Source organism: Muntiacus reevesi, chromosome 8 (assembly GCF_963930625.1).
Source record: "Muntiacus reevesi chromosome 8, mMunRee1.1, whole genome shotgun sequence".
In the NCBI taxonomy this organism is placed as follows: Eukaryota; Metazoa; Chordata; class Mammalia; order Artiodactyla; family Cervidae; genus Muntiacus; species Muntiacus reevesi.
In genome coordinates this window covers 39,393,413-39,412,314 of record NC_089256.1, presented here as the reverse complement: position 1 = coordinate 39,412,314, position 18,902 = coordinate 39,393,413, and the positions used below count along the sequence as shown (strand labels likewise).

The 18,902-nt window shown below is 40.5% G+C and overlaps 1 protein-coding gene across 1 annotated transcript in view; it reads right to left on the bottom strand.

Annotated features, from left to right (window-relative positions):
- Window positions 1-3,304: 3,304 nt before the first annotated feature.
- GAP43 (growth associated protein 43) overlaps window positions 3,305-18,902 on the bottom strand; it is a 97,570-nt gene continuing 81,972 nt past the window's right edge. The window contains exon 3 of the mRNA XM_065943170.1: window positions 3,305-3,927. Coding sequence (XP_065799242.1) covers window positions 3,839-3,927 — 89 coding nt within the window. The 3' untranslated portion in view covers window positions 3,305-3,838. The remainder of the gene's footprint in view (window positions 3,928-18,902) is intronic.

Genomic DNA, 18,902 nt, shown 5'->3' with positions numbered 1-18,902 from the left:
GGTCAGCGTGGATGCAGGCTTTTCCTGCATGATAGGCAGGATAAGTTTTAATCCCCTAGGGGGAAAAAGTAGTTTTTTTAAAAAATATAAAAAGCCCACATTTTTAATGTTCATTAGCTAGCATTTAGCTAGAAGGGTCACCTATCATTAAATTATTTTTATAGGCAGCTTAGCAGAAGCTGTGTTTCCATGACAACAGACAACTTATGGAAGGTCAAAAAAACGTTAATGGAATTTGTGATGATTTTAACAATGCTCTGTGGAAATCATTCATTAATCTGATTTTCCTATTGCTCAGGATTCCATGCCAATTGCAGAACTAGCTTTCCTGGGTCTGGCTCATGTTGGAAATAATGTATTTTTGAGAGCTCCAGCGTGCCTTTCCCTAGGGAGTTGAGATAGAGATTTTAGTAATCCTCCCTGTCTCTTCTGAGCTGAATATGGGAAGAGACTACTATTAAAAGAAAACAAAACAACCTCCCCTTCCCCCTACCAAAACAAACCAAAAAAGCCCTTAGATCCCCTCAAGGTAACTATGAAATGTGTAGGTTTGGTCAGAACTGCAGGTGCAAGGTTTATCCTCATTCTTTTCTGGAATCCACATCAGAAGGCTTGTTCATGAATTAAATGTTACATGAGAAAAAGAGGAATCAGGCTGCTTTTTAGATTTTTGAACTAAACCACTGGGTGGATGATGGTGGAAAAGACTGAAAGATGAGCAAAGTGTGAGCTGGGTGAGGGGAATAAAAGGTTCTATTTTAGAAACCTCTTCATCTTCAAAGAGATCAAATGTATTACGTCATGCTGGAACATTTTAGACTTAAATAATATAGCTCTGTCAGAAGAATTTATTTCATGCAGACATGACATGGTTTTGCTATCAATCTGGCCTGGTGCCCAGAATATGAGCTTATTACCACCTGAAAGATTCACTTGTCAACACTGAGGCCTTTTTAACTTGTCCTCAACCTAGCTTTTATTTTTTAAGCAGTAATCCAGATGTAGATGTTTTAGGATCACCAAATTCTGAACAGAATTTAGAATCTATTTGTCTTTGCGTGTTGAACAGTCTGAGTTTCCCAGGATCAGCTGATTTTGTGTGTGCTGTGTGCATATTTGAGCCACATTGTTTTGTGTTATTGTAACAGCTGCAGTTATCCTTGGCACGTCTTTCAGGATCATTACAAGCCTCTCTGATGTGTCTTCCCCTATTCTAAAATTTCTGTTAAGGAAGGGGACAAGATTTTTAAAACCTATTAAAAATAAGTAAAAACAAAATTCCAACTCAACACAACTAGTAATACTGCTGAACAGTGAATGTTAATATAGACTTAAAAGGTCATATGCTATTGTTTTCAGTATAACTATAGATTCAGTGAACGAAGTTTAGAATTATACTTTGAAGAAGGTGGATTGTGCCAGGTCAGAGGAATGCTGCTTTGAAGTATAGATTTGGGAAAGAAATTAAAGCATTTATCCTATCAAAAAAACTTTGGGGTAAAACAATTCCTAAAGTAATATCCTGCCACTAAGGCTCCAACCCACGGAAGACCTTTTTAAAAACCTTTTCTCACATTTGATGAGACCATAATCAGATCAAGGTTTAATTCAAGATACTTGCAAAGTCCTCTGTGGAAATCACACAAACTCAGAATAAATTAAAAACTCTTAAATTATTTTAATAAGTTATTGATGCTTCCCTTTTGACCTTTTTATGCTTTTTTTTTTTTTTTAATCTCTTGGCATCTGAGATCTTAGTTCCCCAGCCAGGGGCTGAACCCATGGCCCTGCAGTGAAAGCTTAGTGCTGAACCACTGGACCACCAGGGAAGTCGCTGTGCTTTTTCTTACAGACCTTTTTCCTTGTGCTTCTTCCACTTACTGTCAGTGATGAGGAAAGACCCCTTGAACCAGTAAGCACTCATCCTTCACATGACATCAGCCTTCTTTAGAGCATTAACTGGGCACTAGCTTCACACAAAGCTGAGAAGAACTACCAAGCTGTAGGCTGTATCTCCTGAGATCACTTATCTCCATGATCTTCATTAATTTTAAGGCTTTGACACAATTTTCTCTTCCTTGCTGGGAAATTCTATGTGCAGATGAATGTAGGAAGCTGAAGGGGGTCCACTGGCATTGTTTGTCTATACGAATCAGGGTCAGGACGAAGTATGACATGTTAAGAACTTGTATCAGATCTGGTTTCCTCAGTGTGTATACCCAGAAGTGGGAGAAGGTGAGGGTGGGATGTTTCGAAAGAACAGCATGTATATTATCTATGGTGAAACAGATCACCAGCCCAGGTGGGATGCATGAGACAAGTGCTCGGGCCTGGTGCACTGGGAAGACCCAGAGGAATCGGGTGGAGAGGGAGGTGGGAGGGGGGATCGGGATGGGGAATACATGTAACTCTATGGCTGATTCATGTCAATGTATGACAAAACCCACTGCAATGTTGTGAAGTAATTAGCCTCCAACTAATAAAAAAAAAAAAAAAGAACTTGTATCAGAATTGCCTTAGGGAAATTAGACGGAAAAAGTACAGCATCAGATGCTTCAAGGTTTAGGGACATTGCTTTGTTTCTGAAGGGAACTGCTTACTTCCTAGCAGAGGATATTAAAAAACAGAAACTGGAAGGATATTGGAAAAAGGTGAATGTGCTAAATGTACCTTCTCTTTGTATACTATCACTACTGGCAGGAACAATGATTATGACTAATCAAGAGTCTATCAGTTGCATTGTGTAGGGATGAGTCTAACAGAAGTTAATAAATTGAAAAAGTAATCAAATAGACAGGTCAATACTTGGGTTAAAAATAAATTATCTAAACCAAAGCCTGGGGGTTTCTAAGAGTTATGCAGGGAGGAGGCCGTCATTTATAAAATGGGACAGATTCTTCCCTCACAGCCCTGAGAAGGACTCAACCTTGCCAACAACACCTTGATTTTGGACTTCAAGCCTCCAGAACTGTTAGAAAATAAATGTCCTTGTTTAAGCCACCCAGTCTGTGGTACTTTGTTACAGCAGTCCTACAAAAATAATATGGTGCCCAACAGGCTCATTAAGGACCTACGCCATTTGTTTTAACTGAAGTCTTATGGCTTCATCCATCTTTTCTTTGTCAGGGTTGTTGGTATCAGACTGGGAGGCCAGAAAAAAAAGATAAAATGTAAGAACTTCAGCGTGTCAACCCAACTCACAAGAAGGTGGTAGAGAAACACAGAGCCATTGGAGTTTGATTACTCTCATGGTTTATTAATAGTCAGATTGAAAAAGGAGCCGTAGAGCCGCAAGTTACGCTAATTGGCACATTTGCTTTATTTATTTATTTTCAAAACAAACTGGGTTTTTTGAATTTTTTTTCCTTTTTGTTCATTCCATCACATTGAAAAGGAGGAAAAGAAAAATGGTTTTGAATTCACTTGATATTTTGGACTCCTCAGATGAATGGAACATTGCACACACACTTGGAACAGAGAGAAATAGAGAGGAAAGTGGACTCCCACAGGGCCACACGCACCAGATCAAAAAACTTGGATACAGTGCAAGAATTTCCCAAATGATTGGATCATCATTACCAAAAACTCGCCATAACAACACCAAGAAACAAAAATGTTTAAGCCACACTGTTTGACTTGGGATCGTTCCTGCTTTTTTTTTTTTTTTTTTAAATGTTTGCCACACAGAGAGAAAGAGGGCTAGTGGGTGGGAGAGGACAGACTCACAGATGTGAGCAGGACAGGAAGGGAAACTTCAGAGTGGAGTTAAGAAGAGGGTGGGGAGAGACAGGGTTCAGGAGAGGGGAGAGTGGGGACGTGGAAAGCCATTTCTTAAAGTTCAGGCATGTTCTTGGTCCGCTTCATGTTCTTCTCCTTTATCCTCATCCTGCCGGGCACTTTCCTTAGGTTTGGTTTCATCTACAGCTTCTGAGGAAGAGAACAGAGGGCCGAAGGGTGAGAGAAGGAGAGTTAGTATTTTGTCTCATATGCTCAGATGACAGTGCGATGGATTTCTTCTTTTCGTACTGTTTCATAAAAGATTTCAGATATAAAGAGACTATTGCTATCTCAGTAATGCAATTTCCAGGTTCAGAAGAGGTTACCCCCAAGAAGTTGCTCAGTGATGCATGGGAAAGAGCTGAGGAATCAAACCATGATATTGTGGGCAAGGAGTCCACTAAACAGAAATTACCATCGTCTGTAATCTCTCAGCCATACAATCAGTGTGTCCACACATAGAGGGTCCACAACGACCTTATATTTCTTTTCCTTTTTGCTGCATGGCTTGTGGGATCTTAGTTCCCCAGTCAGGGATCGAACCTGTTCTCCCTGCATTGAAAGCACGGAGTCTCAACCACAGGACTACCAGACAAGTCCTTGACCTTGTATTTCTTTTGTATCAATGTCAGACTTACCAGATACTATTTGGATCATTCAACATGCATTTCAAACCTCTCACTCCTTATTTCTAAAATTATAAAGGTTGGAAAGTACAATACTCGTCTTTGTACATTCCCCTTGGACGTAGGGATGTTCATGTCTCACAGTGATGGTCACTTAGAGACAGGTTTCCCTGGGAGGACTCTAGAAGAGGTGTTTGCCCTTTGTTTCCTCCTATTCCTGCTGACTGTGACATCAAACAATACCTGGTGCTATAGCAGCCAGCCTGAGACCATGAAGACAAAAACTAGACACTAAGGATGTGTGTGCTGAGTCGTGTCCGACTCTTTGTGACCCGGTGGACTCTGGCCTGCCAGACTCCTCTGCCCATGGGGTTTTCTAGGCAGGAACGCTTCTCCTGGGGATCTTCCTGACGCAGGGATCGAGCCCACGTATCCTGAATCAGCAGCGATTCTGTACCACTGCACCACCTGGGAAACACTACGCACACAAGCATGATGAAGCAGAAAAGCAGAAGAAAATCTACTTGTGATCGACCATAGTACTTCTGGGACACTTTTCCTTAGACTTGTTCTTATTCATGTGAGACAAGTAACTAACCTCTTTAAGCCACTGTAGTAGTTTTTAGTGTTTTGCAGTCAAAAATATTCCAGATGACTATACTTATCCATAAGGCAAGAGTGTTCTGCTAAATAAGAAATACTTTGTGCCTTTATAAAGGATCATTTTTTCCTTAGGGAAGAGTTGATTTTCTAATAACTTGTCTGCGTGGTATTCTGACAGAACTCACAGATTTCATATTATAGACAGCTTACTAATATGCCACCTAATGGAAAGAGAATCCATTCACCCTGACGTCACATCTGTTATTACATTAAACTCCATGTGTTGGGATCCCCTAGACTCTGCTCAGGTTCAGAGATGTGCTAAAGGACTCACAAGATTCAGCATATAGTCTTACTCGTGGCTGCTGCTGCTGCTGCTGCTGCTAAGTCACTTCAGTCGTGTCCTACTCTGTGTGACCCCATAAACGGCAGCCCACCAGGTTCCCCCGTCCCTGGGATTCTCCAGGCAAGAACACTGGAGTGGGTTGCCGTTTCCTTCTCCAGTGCATGGAAGTGAAAAGTGAAAGTGAAGTCACTCAGTCATGTCCGACTCTTCGAGACCCCATGGACTGCAGCCTACCAGGCTCCTCCGTCCATGGGATTTTCCAGGCAAGAGTACTGGAGTGGGTTGCCATTACCTTCTCCTTACTCATGGCTACTGTTTACTAAATGAAAGGATATGAAGAGGAAAAAAGGCAGCACATGTACCCCAATATTCATTGCAGCACTATTTATAATAGCCAGGTCATGGAAGCAACCTAAATATCCTCTGGCAAATGAATAGATAAAGATGTGGTACATATAAACAATGGAATGTTACTCAGCCATAACAGGAATAAATTGGGCCATTTGTAGAGATGCAGATAGACCTAGAGTCTGTCATACAGTAAGTCAGAAAGAGAAAAACAAATATCACATATTAATGCATAAAACCGGAGCCCAGGAAAATGGTACAGATGAGCCTATTTGCAGGGCAAGAATAGATACTCAGACATAGAAAATGGATATGTGGACATGGCAAGGCAGGTTAAGGGGGTGGGATGAATTGGGAGATTGGATTGACATATATACATTACCATGAGTAAAATAAATAGCTAGGGGGAACCCCTGCTGTATACCGCAGAGAGCTCAGCTCGGTGTTCTGTGGTGACCTAGAAGGGTGGGATGGTAGGGGGAGATTCAAGACAGATGGAATATATGTATACATATAGCTGATTCACTTTGTTATGAAGCAGAAACTAAAGCATTGTAAAGCAACTATATCCTAATAAATTTTTTCAAAAAAACAAAGGGAAAAGTTGTATGGGGCAAAGTTTGGAGGAACCCAGGCACAAGTTTCCATGAGCCCCCATGGAGTCATACAATATGTGCTTAATTCCTCATCAGCAGTGAATTATGACATGTGTGAAATGTCATAGCCTAGGGAAACTCTCTTGAGCTTACAAGCCCATGGTTTTTATTGAAGGCTAGTCACGTAGGCACCCTCTACCTAGCATACACCAAATACAGACTCCTAGAGGAAAACAGATGTCCAGCATAAACCATATTGTTGGCACAAAGAGTTTAGGCACGGTGAACACTCTTAGTTAGGAAGTGGTGAGAACCCTCTCAAAATTCAAGTTCCCAGATACTAGCCAAGGAGTCAATTTTTCAAACAAATATTTCTTAGAATTGAGAGATGCTGAGACTAGAGAAATGGGAAACTTTTAGGAGACTATTAGAAGAGCTCATAAAATGTTTCTTTGAAATCAGTCAGCTACATATTTATATTCTGATAAAGCTGAACATTTATATCCAAACAAGACCATTGCTGCTAAACATAGTTTTTGGAATTTCTTCTTTAGAACACCTATCTAATAAATTCTTTTAAATCTCTTCAGTAGGAGAAAATGCTTATCTTTTTGAAAATAAATGTGTGTGTGTGTGTGTGTCTGTATCTCTGTGTGTGTTTTAAGAATAAATTCCAGGTCTGGCAAACAGAAACTATGATAGGTCATTTTATCTTATGATTTGTTTTTAATCAAAGTTTTAAAGTCTGATCTATTTTGTGGGGTTTGCAACTGACTGTGAGTTAAAATGTAGTTATGCTAGTAAGTCTATCTGCAAATACTCATAAAGATTTTTTAAGGCTATATCCCTCCAAGGTGACCATTATCAACTCTTGAAGAACCAGTACACTGATTACATTTTCCAATCAAAAGTTTTGGGTGAAAACTAACTCAATTCTGACCTTCATAATACTCTATGTACCAGCAGTGTGCCTAATGGATCACAGAACTTCAATGCTCTAATGGATCACTTAATTTTCTACCAGAAGAAAGCTTTCAGATTCATTTGTTAGATCTTTTTATAGCAATTTGCAATTCTTTCAGATAATTTATTTAGTTCCCTGCTGCTGCTGCTGCTAAGTCACTTCAGTCGTGTCCGACTCTGTGCAACCCCATAGATGGCAGCCCACCAGGCTCCTCTTTCCCTGGGATTCTCCAGGCAAGAATACTGGAGTAGGTTGCCATTTCCTTCTCCAATGCATGCATGCATGCCAAGTCGCCTCAGTGGTGTCCGACTCTGTGCGACCCTATAGACAGCAGCCTACCAGGCTCCTCTGTCCACAGGATTCTCTAGGCAAGAATACTGGAGTGGGATTTAGTTCCCTAGCCCTGCCCAAACCTTTGGAGACTATAGGTATGCCTACAGTGCTTTACCGTTCTTACCAGTTCCAAGAAACAACATATTTAATGCCTTCTCCAAACTGCAAAGAAAGAGAATATTGATTTGAACTGTCTAGAAGTACATAAAAGAGTGACTGTAGGAGCAAGAGAAGACTTCAAACCTCTCTTACTCAAAAACTTGGGAGCTTTTATATATGATTTGAAGGAGGTTAAGGAACTCAAAAGACAAGAAAGTAAGTAGGATAGGTGAGAACAGAGGTATATTTGTGGAATAAGAGAACACAATTCAAAAGGGGAAATCAGAACAAATATCCAGATAATTCTGAGAAGCAGCCAAACTTTCAATGGAGGTAGAATCAGGTTAAATCTTTCCACATTCCCTCACTTTCTCTTGTTATCCTTTGCCTGGGTCCAGGAGAAAAGGTTAAGCTGGACATGCATCTGTTTATTGTGACAGGAAGTCACTGCTGTCTGTTCTCTATTAAAAGAGCCTCAGTATCTACATATCATTTCTCTTAAGTGCTTCAAAGTATTTGAAATATAATTATTAATTTGGTTGTCCAATAAACTGGTTTTGAACACTGCGATGTGCCAGACATTCTTCCAACTATTAAGAAGAAAAGTGAGAAAACCAGAAAATATCCTGTTCTTGTTTAAGACTTTAGTATTACTACCATTAATAGGCAATGAAATTCATAATCATAGGATGTTGGCAGTGAGAGGGACCTTTAAGATCTTCAAGGGTAACGACAGTATCTAATGGTCAACTTTGAATGTCCCATGTCCAGCACTGACCCTCTCAGAAATCACCATGTTCACTAGCAGCCTCATGAATTTTATCATTTCTGTGTTACTTTAAAAAGAGAAATTTAACATTATAGACAGTAAAGCCATGTATTCTTCATGTTCTAGAGTTGAAAGGTGCTTCAAAAGGGAAGAAAAAAATGTGTTCATGCATTCATTTATTTATTCAATAAAATGTCCTGGGCCTTTATTACACACCACACACTGTGCCATGCATTTCAAATGCAATGCATGGCAATGGTGATACAGCAACTAAAATACCAAGCAAAAATCTGCCTTCTTGGAAATCATATGCTAGTAATTATTTTCATGTACTTTGTTTGTGGGAGAAGGGCTGGTAAAGGGAAAAGTAATATCTAGACAAGAGCAGCCTAAAAAGACATATTTTCTCTTAGGCCACTTCTCCTGAACTTGCAAAGGTGAATATCTCTAAACAATATCATAAATTTTGAAATATGTTAAACTCTAACAGTTTTCATATTCTTGACCCACAACTACCAGTCCTAAGAAAGATCAAGACCTCATTAAGACAGCAATAAAAATCAAAGTCATTTCTACATCCATCTGGAACTGGGTGGTGGTTGCCTTAAACGAGTAAGGAGACCCACGTGGATGTTTTCACAGTGGTCCTTGAAATAGGTATGTCTAACTGGCTCTCTGATTCTTGCTGAAAATAGTTTCCGGAAGCAGCTCTTGCCTTTGTGCATTCCATTCATTTCCTGGAAAGGGTGAGAAGAGCACGTCTGCAAGTTCTGTTGGTGAGCAAATACCGGGAGCATATGCAGCAGCCGCTGCTCGTGTGCTCAGCCAGGCACCGGCTGCAGGGCTAAGGAGGGATGGCGGCGCTCCCAGCTGCCAGTGCCTACACTTCGCTCTAATGGCCCTGTTTACTGGCACTGGTCCAGGTCCCTCCACAGCCCTACATTACTGAAATTAGGTTGAGTGGATTTCCCAGTAAAACATTATCTCTTGGGACCTGCCCAGCTCTCCGCAGCCTTGTCAACATTTATTAAATAGAAGCTGCTATCATCCTGGGGCTATGCCCACAATTACTCTACCAATCACCACTGGGCTGGGGCGTGTGCTTCCTTTCCTTCTGATTTTCACTTTTCTTGAATATTAAATATCATCTCCTCAAAGGCCCAGAGGAAAGTAATAAAAAATTTCAGTAGCAAACTCACATGTGTCCTTTTGTTACTTACATGGTCTTCCTCTTGAGCTGGGTACCAGATGTCAGCCTGGAGCCTGGGGATCATGACTTTGGGTGGTCATATTTTGCTCTTTTTTTGCTTTTTATTTTTACTATATTTACATTTTAAGTTCCTTTAAAATTTCATCTTTGACACTTACCATGACTTGGAGTAATTTACTCAACCTCTATTGTCTCACTCTCCTTATCTATAGCTGGTTTTAATATTGGTACCCACTTCATGTGGTTGTTAAAACACTCAAAAGTGTTAATTATTTGAAGTACTTAATAAGAAATGGCATGTTTTAGTAAACTGCTCAGTAAATGTTATTATTAAATAATTGGAAGGGAACTAACATTGGTTTAATGTTTACTATGTGCCAAGCCAGGTGCTAAGTGCTTTCACATATTGGTATTCAATATATTGATATATTTCCCTTGCTTTGCTATTCCTTTGTCAGTAAAGTCGGGAGATTCTTTACCAGCTGACCCACAAGGGAAGCCCTCATAGCTCAGTTGGTAAAGAATCTGCCTGCAATGAAGGAGACCTGGGTTCAATTCCTGGGTCGGGAAGATCCCCTGGTGAAGGGAAAGGCTACCCACTCCAGTATTTTTGGGCTCTCCTTGTGGCTCAGCTGGTGAAGAATCCACCTGTAATGCAGGAGACCCAGGATACCTGGGTTGGGAAGACCCTCTGGAGAAGGGAAAGGCTACCCACTCCAGTATTCTGGCCTGAAGAATTCCACGAACTGTACAGTCCATGGGGTCACAAAGAGCTGGACATGACTGACAGACTTTCACTTCCACTTTCATCTACTCTTAGCCCACAGCCAAAGATAAACTTTCTTAAAGTATCCCAAGAAAGGGAGAGAGAAGTCTGTGCATTATAAAGCTTTTGCTTGTAGAGTAAAAATAATAATAATTCTTTGAAAAAACAGCTTTGAAGTCAAGGTCTAAGGTCCAAAATTAATCACCAGGGTAAAGCTAACTGTTGGCCAAACTTGAGAGGTGTGATTCTCTGATGCAAGAACCAAGATGCTAAATAGTAATGTCTCAAAAGGCAGGAACTTCTCTGCAACTGCTTTTACTTAAGAAGAAGACAATCTTCTCTATTTCATACCTACATGGCAGTCTGTAGGTAACCACCTTATCCCTGGCCTTAGCTCCATTTGATTCCCTCCAGGTTGTAGCAAAAATACATTTACTATATTGGATGAGCAAGAACCAAGGAACCTCCTGCCCTCAGATATACAGTAAACCTTGTGTCCAGTAGGCAAGTTACAGTGGGGATGGCAATTCTCCAGGCTTAAGACAGTACATCCAATTTTAAGAAAAATTCTCTGATTCAATAATAATTATTGAATCCAAGTCTTGAGAAATAAACCCAGGACATCTTGTCCCTTAGTCTCAAGGAAAATGATCAAACTGAGATTTTCCAGCTTTATTATAAGAATGAACTTTTCATTTCCTGGAAGGCTTTCAGTCATCTGTGGACAAGGCATGTTTGTGGGGAGAAATCCCTGGGGCCTCATGGAAGACTGCTCTGAAGGGTTATTCCTTCTGCCTATGCACATGCTCTCTCAGTTCTTAGATTTCTCAAGCAGGGAATCCCAACATATCGTGAAGAATAAAGAGATCAAAGATGGAGGAGAAGTGGTCACTTTCTTCAAAGAATTCCAGGCAAAGAAATGCCATACTTCTTTTGGACTCTTGACCAAACATGATTGAAGTTAGCATTCCTCCTCCTCACCAAAAGATTATCTATACTTCCTCTTCCTGCATTTCATAGAAAGTTAATAACTTTCTATAAAATCAAACCTCATATAGTTGATGTTAATTATTTAGGTCCATACTTAAGAGATAAGAAAATGTCAAACAGGTTAATTGTGTCTGTTGCTCATTTTTCATTGAATTTACTCTTAGCTATTCTTTCTTGAAGTTTTTTACATTGATTGAATCAGGCTGCTTAGGTATTGTACCAATTATTTCAAATTACTATATTTCCTAAGGTATTTCCATTATACTCATTGCTTTCAACAGTGAGTTATCCTAAGTCTTATCTTGTGATCAAAAGTGTAGTAATTTGTGTCTGTCAGACCTAGAGAAAGTTAGTGAGCTATTTTCTAGATTATACTGGTTTCAATTTAAAAATTCAACAAATGATTTTTAATGTTTTAACATATTTGAGTTAGTATGCTTTATTATAAAAGTTACAAATATTTTCAACATTTGTCTTTAAAAGCAAAAGCAGATCTAGATATACCAGATCTCAAGATCTGATATTTGATTACATGATTTGATTATCTGACTCCACAGCTAAAATGCATAAGCCCAAACTAGAAACAATTCTTACTCTACAAGGGTCACTCCAAGAGTGACTACAGCTGTCTAAATTTTTTTCCTACATATAAATATCTATTGCTTGGATAACATTTAAATTTTATAATAGAAGCACTATATTTATGAGTCATATTCAGTTCATGCTTTGCCATGTCTCACCATGATGTGTTTGGGTAGTGATTGAGAGTAGCTAGACAATTATTTATCTGTGTTGTTTAATTTCCCCTTATGGCTGTATCTACACAGAACAAAGAAAACTAAAGACTTGGCAGTTGTCTTGCTAATTTTATCACTGCAAGTGGATAAACCACATAATTCAGGACAAAAATACAAAATCTGTATGTGTTGTCATGAAGTGAGCTCATAATTGTGAAATTGTAAAATTACAGAAGAATGAAAGCTGAAGATCTTAGAGATTATCTGATCTCAGCCCCTCACTCCAAGAAAAACTGAAGGTAGAGAGTTTCTGTGACTTACCCCAGTCTCACAGCTAATTAAAATTCAGCAGTCCTCCTGTAATGCCATAATGTCTCTTTGGGGATGATGAATTCCACTGTTTGATTTTAACTTGAATCTCTCCTTATTAGTCCTAAATGCACTGTGTAAGTCTGTTCCTCCCCACTCCTTCCCTCTCCACCCTCCCTTTCCCTTTCCTCATCACTCTTCTTCCCTCCCTCCATTTCTTTTCTCCTTTATGAAATAAAAGATAAACTCAATAGAATTTTACCTTAAGAGCTACCAGAAGTAATATTAGATGCGCTGGAGGCTTGCCCAACCAGGGCTGAGGACTGCTGTTTTATCAAACTTCAAAACATTATGCACAGATGGTGAGAGGTGACGTGAATATTCTAAGTAGAGAGGGGACAAAAAATGGGGACCTCTGCAATTAGTGGCTTAGGCTAAATAGTTATCATTGATTATGGTAGGCTTCATAATCACTCAGTGATTGAAGGAGAGAAAGTTTTAGTTGCTCAGTTGTGTCCGACTCTTTGTGACCCCATGGACTATGGCCCACTAGGCTCCTCTGGCAATGGGATTCTCCAGGCAAGAATACTGGAATAAGCTGCCATTCCCTTCTCCAGGGGATCTTCCTGACCCAGGGATTGAACCCCGGGCTCCCGAATTGTGGGCAGATTTTTTACCATCTGAGCCACCAGGGAAATGATTGAAGAGTTACTGGATAGTGAAACCAATTGAAGAGTTACTGGGTAATGAAAGTCCAGAAGTAGCTGAAATGACTACAGATACAGGAATCTGTAAGAGATCAGTACTAGATCCAGAGAAGAAGACATAAAAGTGTATAACATTCCCCATCTGTCACTCCCTCTGCTTCCCAATGAAAACAAATTGTTCAAAAGCTGACTGAGAAGGTTAACTCAATTTTGAAATTAGTTTTTAAAAAGATTATTGTAACAAGAAAGCCCTATAAAAGGTGTTTGTGTTATATGCTTGCGTGTGGGTAAATAGATGCAATCCCCATCTCTCACTGGGACAATTCATTCAGCATTGTGTGTGTTGGTTTCCTGGGGCCTGTCAAATTACAGCATTGCCTTTGAATGAAAAATTGCTTTAAGAATCAATAGCACTCACTGGAACATAACCAGAACTGTATCAAAAAAGTGATATTTATATTTGTGCTGGTTTCTCTCTTTTCGGTAAAGATCTCAAAGCTCTTCTATTTAGAGATGCCTGGCTATTTGGAGACATTGGGACAATAATCAGTTAAAGAATGAGATTCATGGTCAGTCTGTAGCTTATGTGAGATAAAACCATGGACTCATACATGTCCTGCTCATCACACAGCACTGCCCTGGGGAAGGTCATTCTAGGAAGGCTTTCTCTCTTTTCTCCACCCCGAGTTTTTTCTCTAATAAAACTATTTTCTAAGACACACCTTATTTCTAGAATCTACCTCCAACTCCCTTTCTTTCTTCAAAATCCTGTTTATTTGAAAGCAACACACAGAAATCTTAGAATAGAAAGACTTGCTGGAGACCTGCCGCTAACTCACCTAATAGAAGAATCCTCCCAGCAAATGGATAGCTTCCTCTTCAACAGACCACTCCAGCTCTAACTGTACATTATTCCTGAGAGTCAACTAACATCTACCCCCTCTAAGTTTTCGTGCAGTTCTTTCCTCTAGAATAACACCAAAACAAAACATATCCTCAATATGTTTTCTTTTGTAGAAGATGGTCCAAAAATGCAAAGATAACAGCCTCTGTCTTCAAAAATTTTACCTACCTGTTTTTTTTCCCCTCTTCAATCAACAAAGTTAGTGAAAAAAATTTTTTTTTAATTATGCCACCTTTTCTTTGTCTCAACTCTTAGTTTTTTTGGAGCTGACTTTAACAGTGCTCTCCTCAAATTCACCCTCTCCAATTTTATCCAAATCAGATGGACTTTTCTCATTTACTACTACTCTTGATCTTCTTCTGACAACTCCTTTTGAAAGTGTTGACCTTTACTTGAGATTTATGTTCTAGAAAATAGCAGAAGTTAAGAAACTCTCATAATTTTTTTTTTTCTGAAGTCTCCTCACTGTTTTTACACGCTAGGAAATGGCTTCTTCCCCAAGTGATCTGCTGTCTACTCTCTCTCTCATGACTCCAGAAGGCTCATGGGTGATTCCCTTGTTTACCCATAACAAAACCAAAGACAGGTCATTTCTCCTTTGCCTGAACCTGACAAAGCCAGACCCCTGAACTTTCTACTCTTTGTTTCATGAATGACTAGCTTAGATCAGAATTGTTTGTCCCCCTGACACAAGGTAGACATAGAAATAAACAAATCTGTTTCCGCTAACTGACTAGACTCTCCCTGATTGCAAAAAAAATTCAGTTGTAAGCTGCCCACCTAGAACTTACCTACTCCTCCTACAAAAGCTAAGGGAAAGCCATCCTTCCAAGACACTATGTTGGGAGTTGAGGGTCCCTATTGTAACAGACTGAACAAAACTAGCTCCTTCATTGTTGGTGTATTTTTGTTTCGGGCATCTTCTTAAATATCCCCTTTTTCTTAACTTCAGTGAAGACAAAGTTCTCGATTTATGTTTGCTATTTCCTAGCTTTTCTTTCCACTCTGGGTCTAGTGTTTACTTCCTATCCCCTAACAAGACACAATCCAAGATTCAATTCTACCTTCTCTTCACCAGCTCTGCATCAAACAACTCATTCTAACAACTTCAATCCTGACCCCATATTCAGGTAACCACCACATTTATGCAGAGAGAAATTTTATGTGGTAAAGTCTACCAAAAGATTACCAGGAACACACCCACAGTTGAACAAAACTTGGTCTATTGACAGAGCACAGCTAGGGACAGCATACACCAGGGGAATCAGGAAGCATGGCAGTAAGAAGGGGGTAGGAAGGACTGATTTGAGCTTGTGGGAAGAGATTTGGAGATGGATTCAAGGAAGCAGAGCTTTGCTCTTTATTGGATGCTATCACAAGTGTCATTTGATGGTTGGCCTCCCCATAAATATCTAGAAGGAAGAGTGAGGTCAGTATCATCATCCATACAGCCAGGCTAGGGAAAGATTTGGCCACTGCATGCTTTAGACACCGTCCATACTTAATCTGTGTGCAGACATGATTACAGGTCTTACTTTGTCTGGGACCATCACACAAGTCCTCCGCCATTGTGTTCTCTGAAACTGTGCATGTTAATGGGAGAAGACTAGGGCTCTCCTGTGGTGACCAGGCCAGCTCCTGGTTGTCAGGTTCTGCTTTTCTTCTTCTTGGAAGAAACAGTCGAGAGGCTAAACTTGACTTTTCTAGATCTGAGGTGTCTCTGTTAAGGTCCTCCCTTGTAACTGCCTGTGTCTCCCTCCAGAGTTCTCCCTCTCGGAATCCTTATGGATGTGTGAGTTCCCTGAGCACAGAAAGAAATTAAATTGATTGTTAAGAAATAGTGAAAATGTTCTACCTCAGCGCTGTGTCATCAGCTGAAACCGTATCCTGAAAGGCTTTTACTGGCTTTTAAAGACGCTGATGGCTCCCAATGGACTAGTGGCACTTCTTCCTAATTTAACATATTTTAATTAAATAAAATCCTTCCTGAGGAAGAAAGAGAGAACCACATTGGGTCTGTCACTTCGGTTGTTTTCTCACTTCACTGATATGATGAACAACTTTGGGTTCTTCATCTCTCTCTCTTCCCCTCCTTCCTTTAATGGCCTGTCAAAAGGAAATTCCATCCTGTGTTGGCATTAGTGCCTGCTGTAAATAAGAGGAAATGGGAGGAAAGAGGAGGTGGGAGGGGAGGGGGTTGGGGGATAGAAGCTGGATCCACAGCTCAATTGCAAGGCATCTCTCAGAGTGTCTAGACACCAGCTGCCTGGTTACCATGGAAACCCACAACTTTGGCTGATGGGCTGAGGCGTAACGACTCTCAGGAGATTCTGTTGGGAGCTTGGTGGTGGGGAGAGAGGAAGGTTTGGAATAATGGCACAGAGAGTGTTAAGAGTAATGGGGGGAGAACAAGTTGAAACAGCTCTCTGTGAAACGGGCGCATTGACCTTGTTCCCATTTTTCTCAGGCACACTCTACATGCAGTGACAAGGTACAAATCTGCAATACCGGCAGGTGTCAGGACACAGGTTGCTAAAGATGAATAGCTGAGCTGGAATGATTATATTCCCATCAACCTCCTGCCAGGGCCAAAGTAGTGCCTCAGTAAACCAAGGCTTTCCACAGTAAACAGACGTGATCAACAATTCCCCGAGGAAGCCTCGGGTGTTGGAAGTTCTGGTCCTCAAGAATGGCTGCCTCTTTCACAAGCTCTCAGAGAGGAAGGTTACTCACTGCTTCTACCTGAAGTGTCCACCCTTACTGCTGCACTCATTATCCTTCGTCCTAGGAAAGGTCTGGGCTACCGTTAGATAAACGAGGTTGGTGGTGGGATTGTTGAGGGAATGAGTAAGAAATGAAGAGATACCAGTTTAGGGTCAAATCATCTATCATAATAAACATATTTTGCTCTCTTCTTCATAGAGAGATGCCTATCATCAGAGGTTTCCAATCCACAGATTTTCAAGCTTTTCAGTTGCTTCCTGTAACCTTGGTCCCTTTATACCACACATTCCTGTTGGATGGGAATTTTTAGGTAGCACTGCCCCCTCCAACTCCCACCCTTCTCATCACCTAATTTTGTGCCCATTCCCACTCCCTACCCCCATCTCTCCACTCCACTTCCTTGACCAAGTACCACCACATACAAACATGCCCCCATCCCCACTCTCCTTGCTGGGACCTCCAGGCCCTTTGGTGATGGAGAGCAGCCCTTTCTCACTAAAGTTTGTCTACAGCTACACAGACTATGCCAAAGCCTTTGACTGTGTGGATCACAATAAACTGTGGAAAATTCTGAAAGAGATGGGAATATCAGACCACCTGACTTGCCTCTTAAGAAATCTGTATGTAGGTGAGGAAGCAACAGTTAGAACTGGACATGGAACAACAGACTGGTTCCAAATAGGAAAAGGAGTACATCAAGGCTAAATAGTGTCACCCTTATTTAACTTATATGCAGAGTACATCATGAGAAATGCTGGGCTGGATGAAGCACAAGCTGGAATCAAGACTGTCTGGAGAAATATCAATAACCTCAGATATGCAGATGAGACCACCCTTATGACAGAAAGTGAAGAAGAAGTAGAGTCTCTTGATGAAAGTTAAGTAGGAGAGTGAAAAAGGTGGATTAACACTCAACATTCAGAAAACTAAGATCATGGCATCCGGTCCCATCACTTCATGACAAATAGATGTGGAAACAGTGACAGACCTTATTTTGGGGGGCTCCAAAATCACTGCAGATGGTGATTGCAGCCATGAAATTAAAAGACGCTTACTCCTTTGAAGGAAAGTTATGACCAACCTAGACAGCATATTAAAAAACAGAGACATTACTTTGTCAACAAAGGTCCGTCTAGTCAAGCCTATGGTTTTTCCAGTGGTCATGTATGGATGTGAGAGTTGGACTATAAAGAAAGCTGAGCACCGAAGAATTGATGCTTTTGAACTGTGGTATTGGAGAAGACTCTTGAGAGTCCCTTTGACTGCAAAGAGATCCAACCAGTCCATCCTAAAGGGAATCAGTCCTAGGTGTTCATTGGAAGGACTGATGTTGAAGCTGAAATTCCAATATTTTGGACACCTGATGCGAAGAGCTGACTCACTGGAAAAGACCCTGATGCTGGGAAAGATTGAAGGTGGGAGGAGAAGGGGATGACAGAGGATGAGATGGTTAGATGGCATCACGGACACAATGGATATGAGTTTGGGTAAACTCCGGGAGTTGGTGATGGACAGGGAGGCCTGGCATGCTGCAGTTCACGGGGTCACAAAGAGTTGGACACGATTGAGCGACTGAACTGAACTGACACGGACTACCTTTATTGTCTGTTTCACAGTATCTTGCCTTCACTTGGGCAATCTTATCTATCATCTTTGGAGTCTAACAAGACCTCTGATTTTATGGCTGTTTCCTGGTTCATAAAACTGTTTTCTAATTGTGCAATCTAATAGAAGATATGAGAATTAACACTTGGACTCCAACTGATGAGAGAAAGAGAGAGAGAGTATCTGTAAATTTTTATGCAGTGGTTTCTCTGAAGAAATATTCCTGTATGAAAACATGTTCCAGTCATCTTGAGCTATAATCAACATGGAGGCAAATTCAACATACTCAAAAAGGGCTACTAACAGGTAAATACTGAGTTAGCTATAACTATCGTTTGTGTTAAGTAGAATGCTTTAATCCACCAGAGACTCTTCATTAGACTTTAAAGCTTCCATGGCTTTGATCTGATGACATAACCTGAGAGAAAGGCAGATCTCCCTAAGCAAAAATGTGTCTGTGTCATCTATTTTTTGTCAGAGCAGAATTCC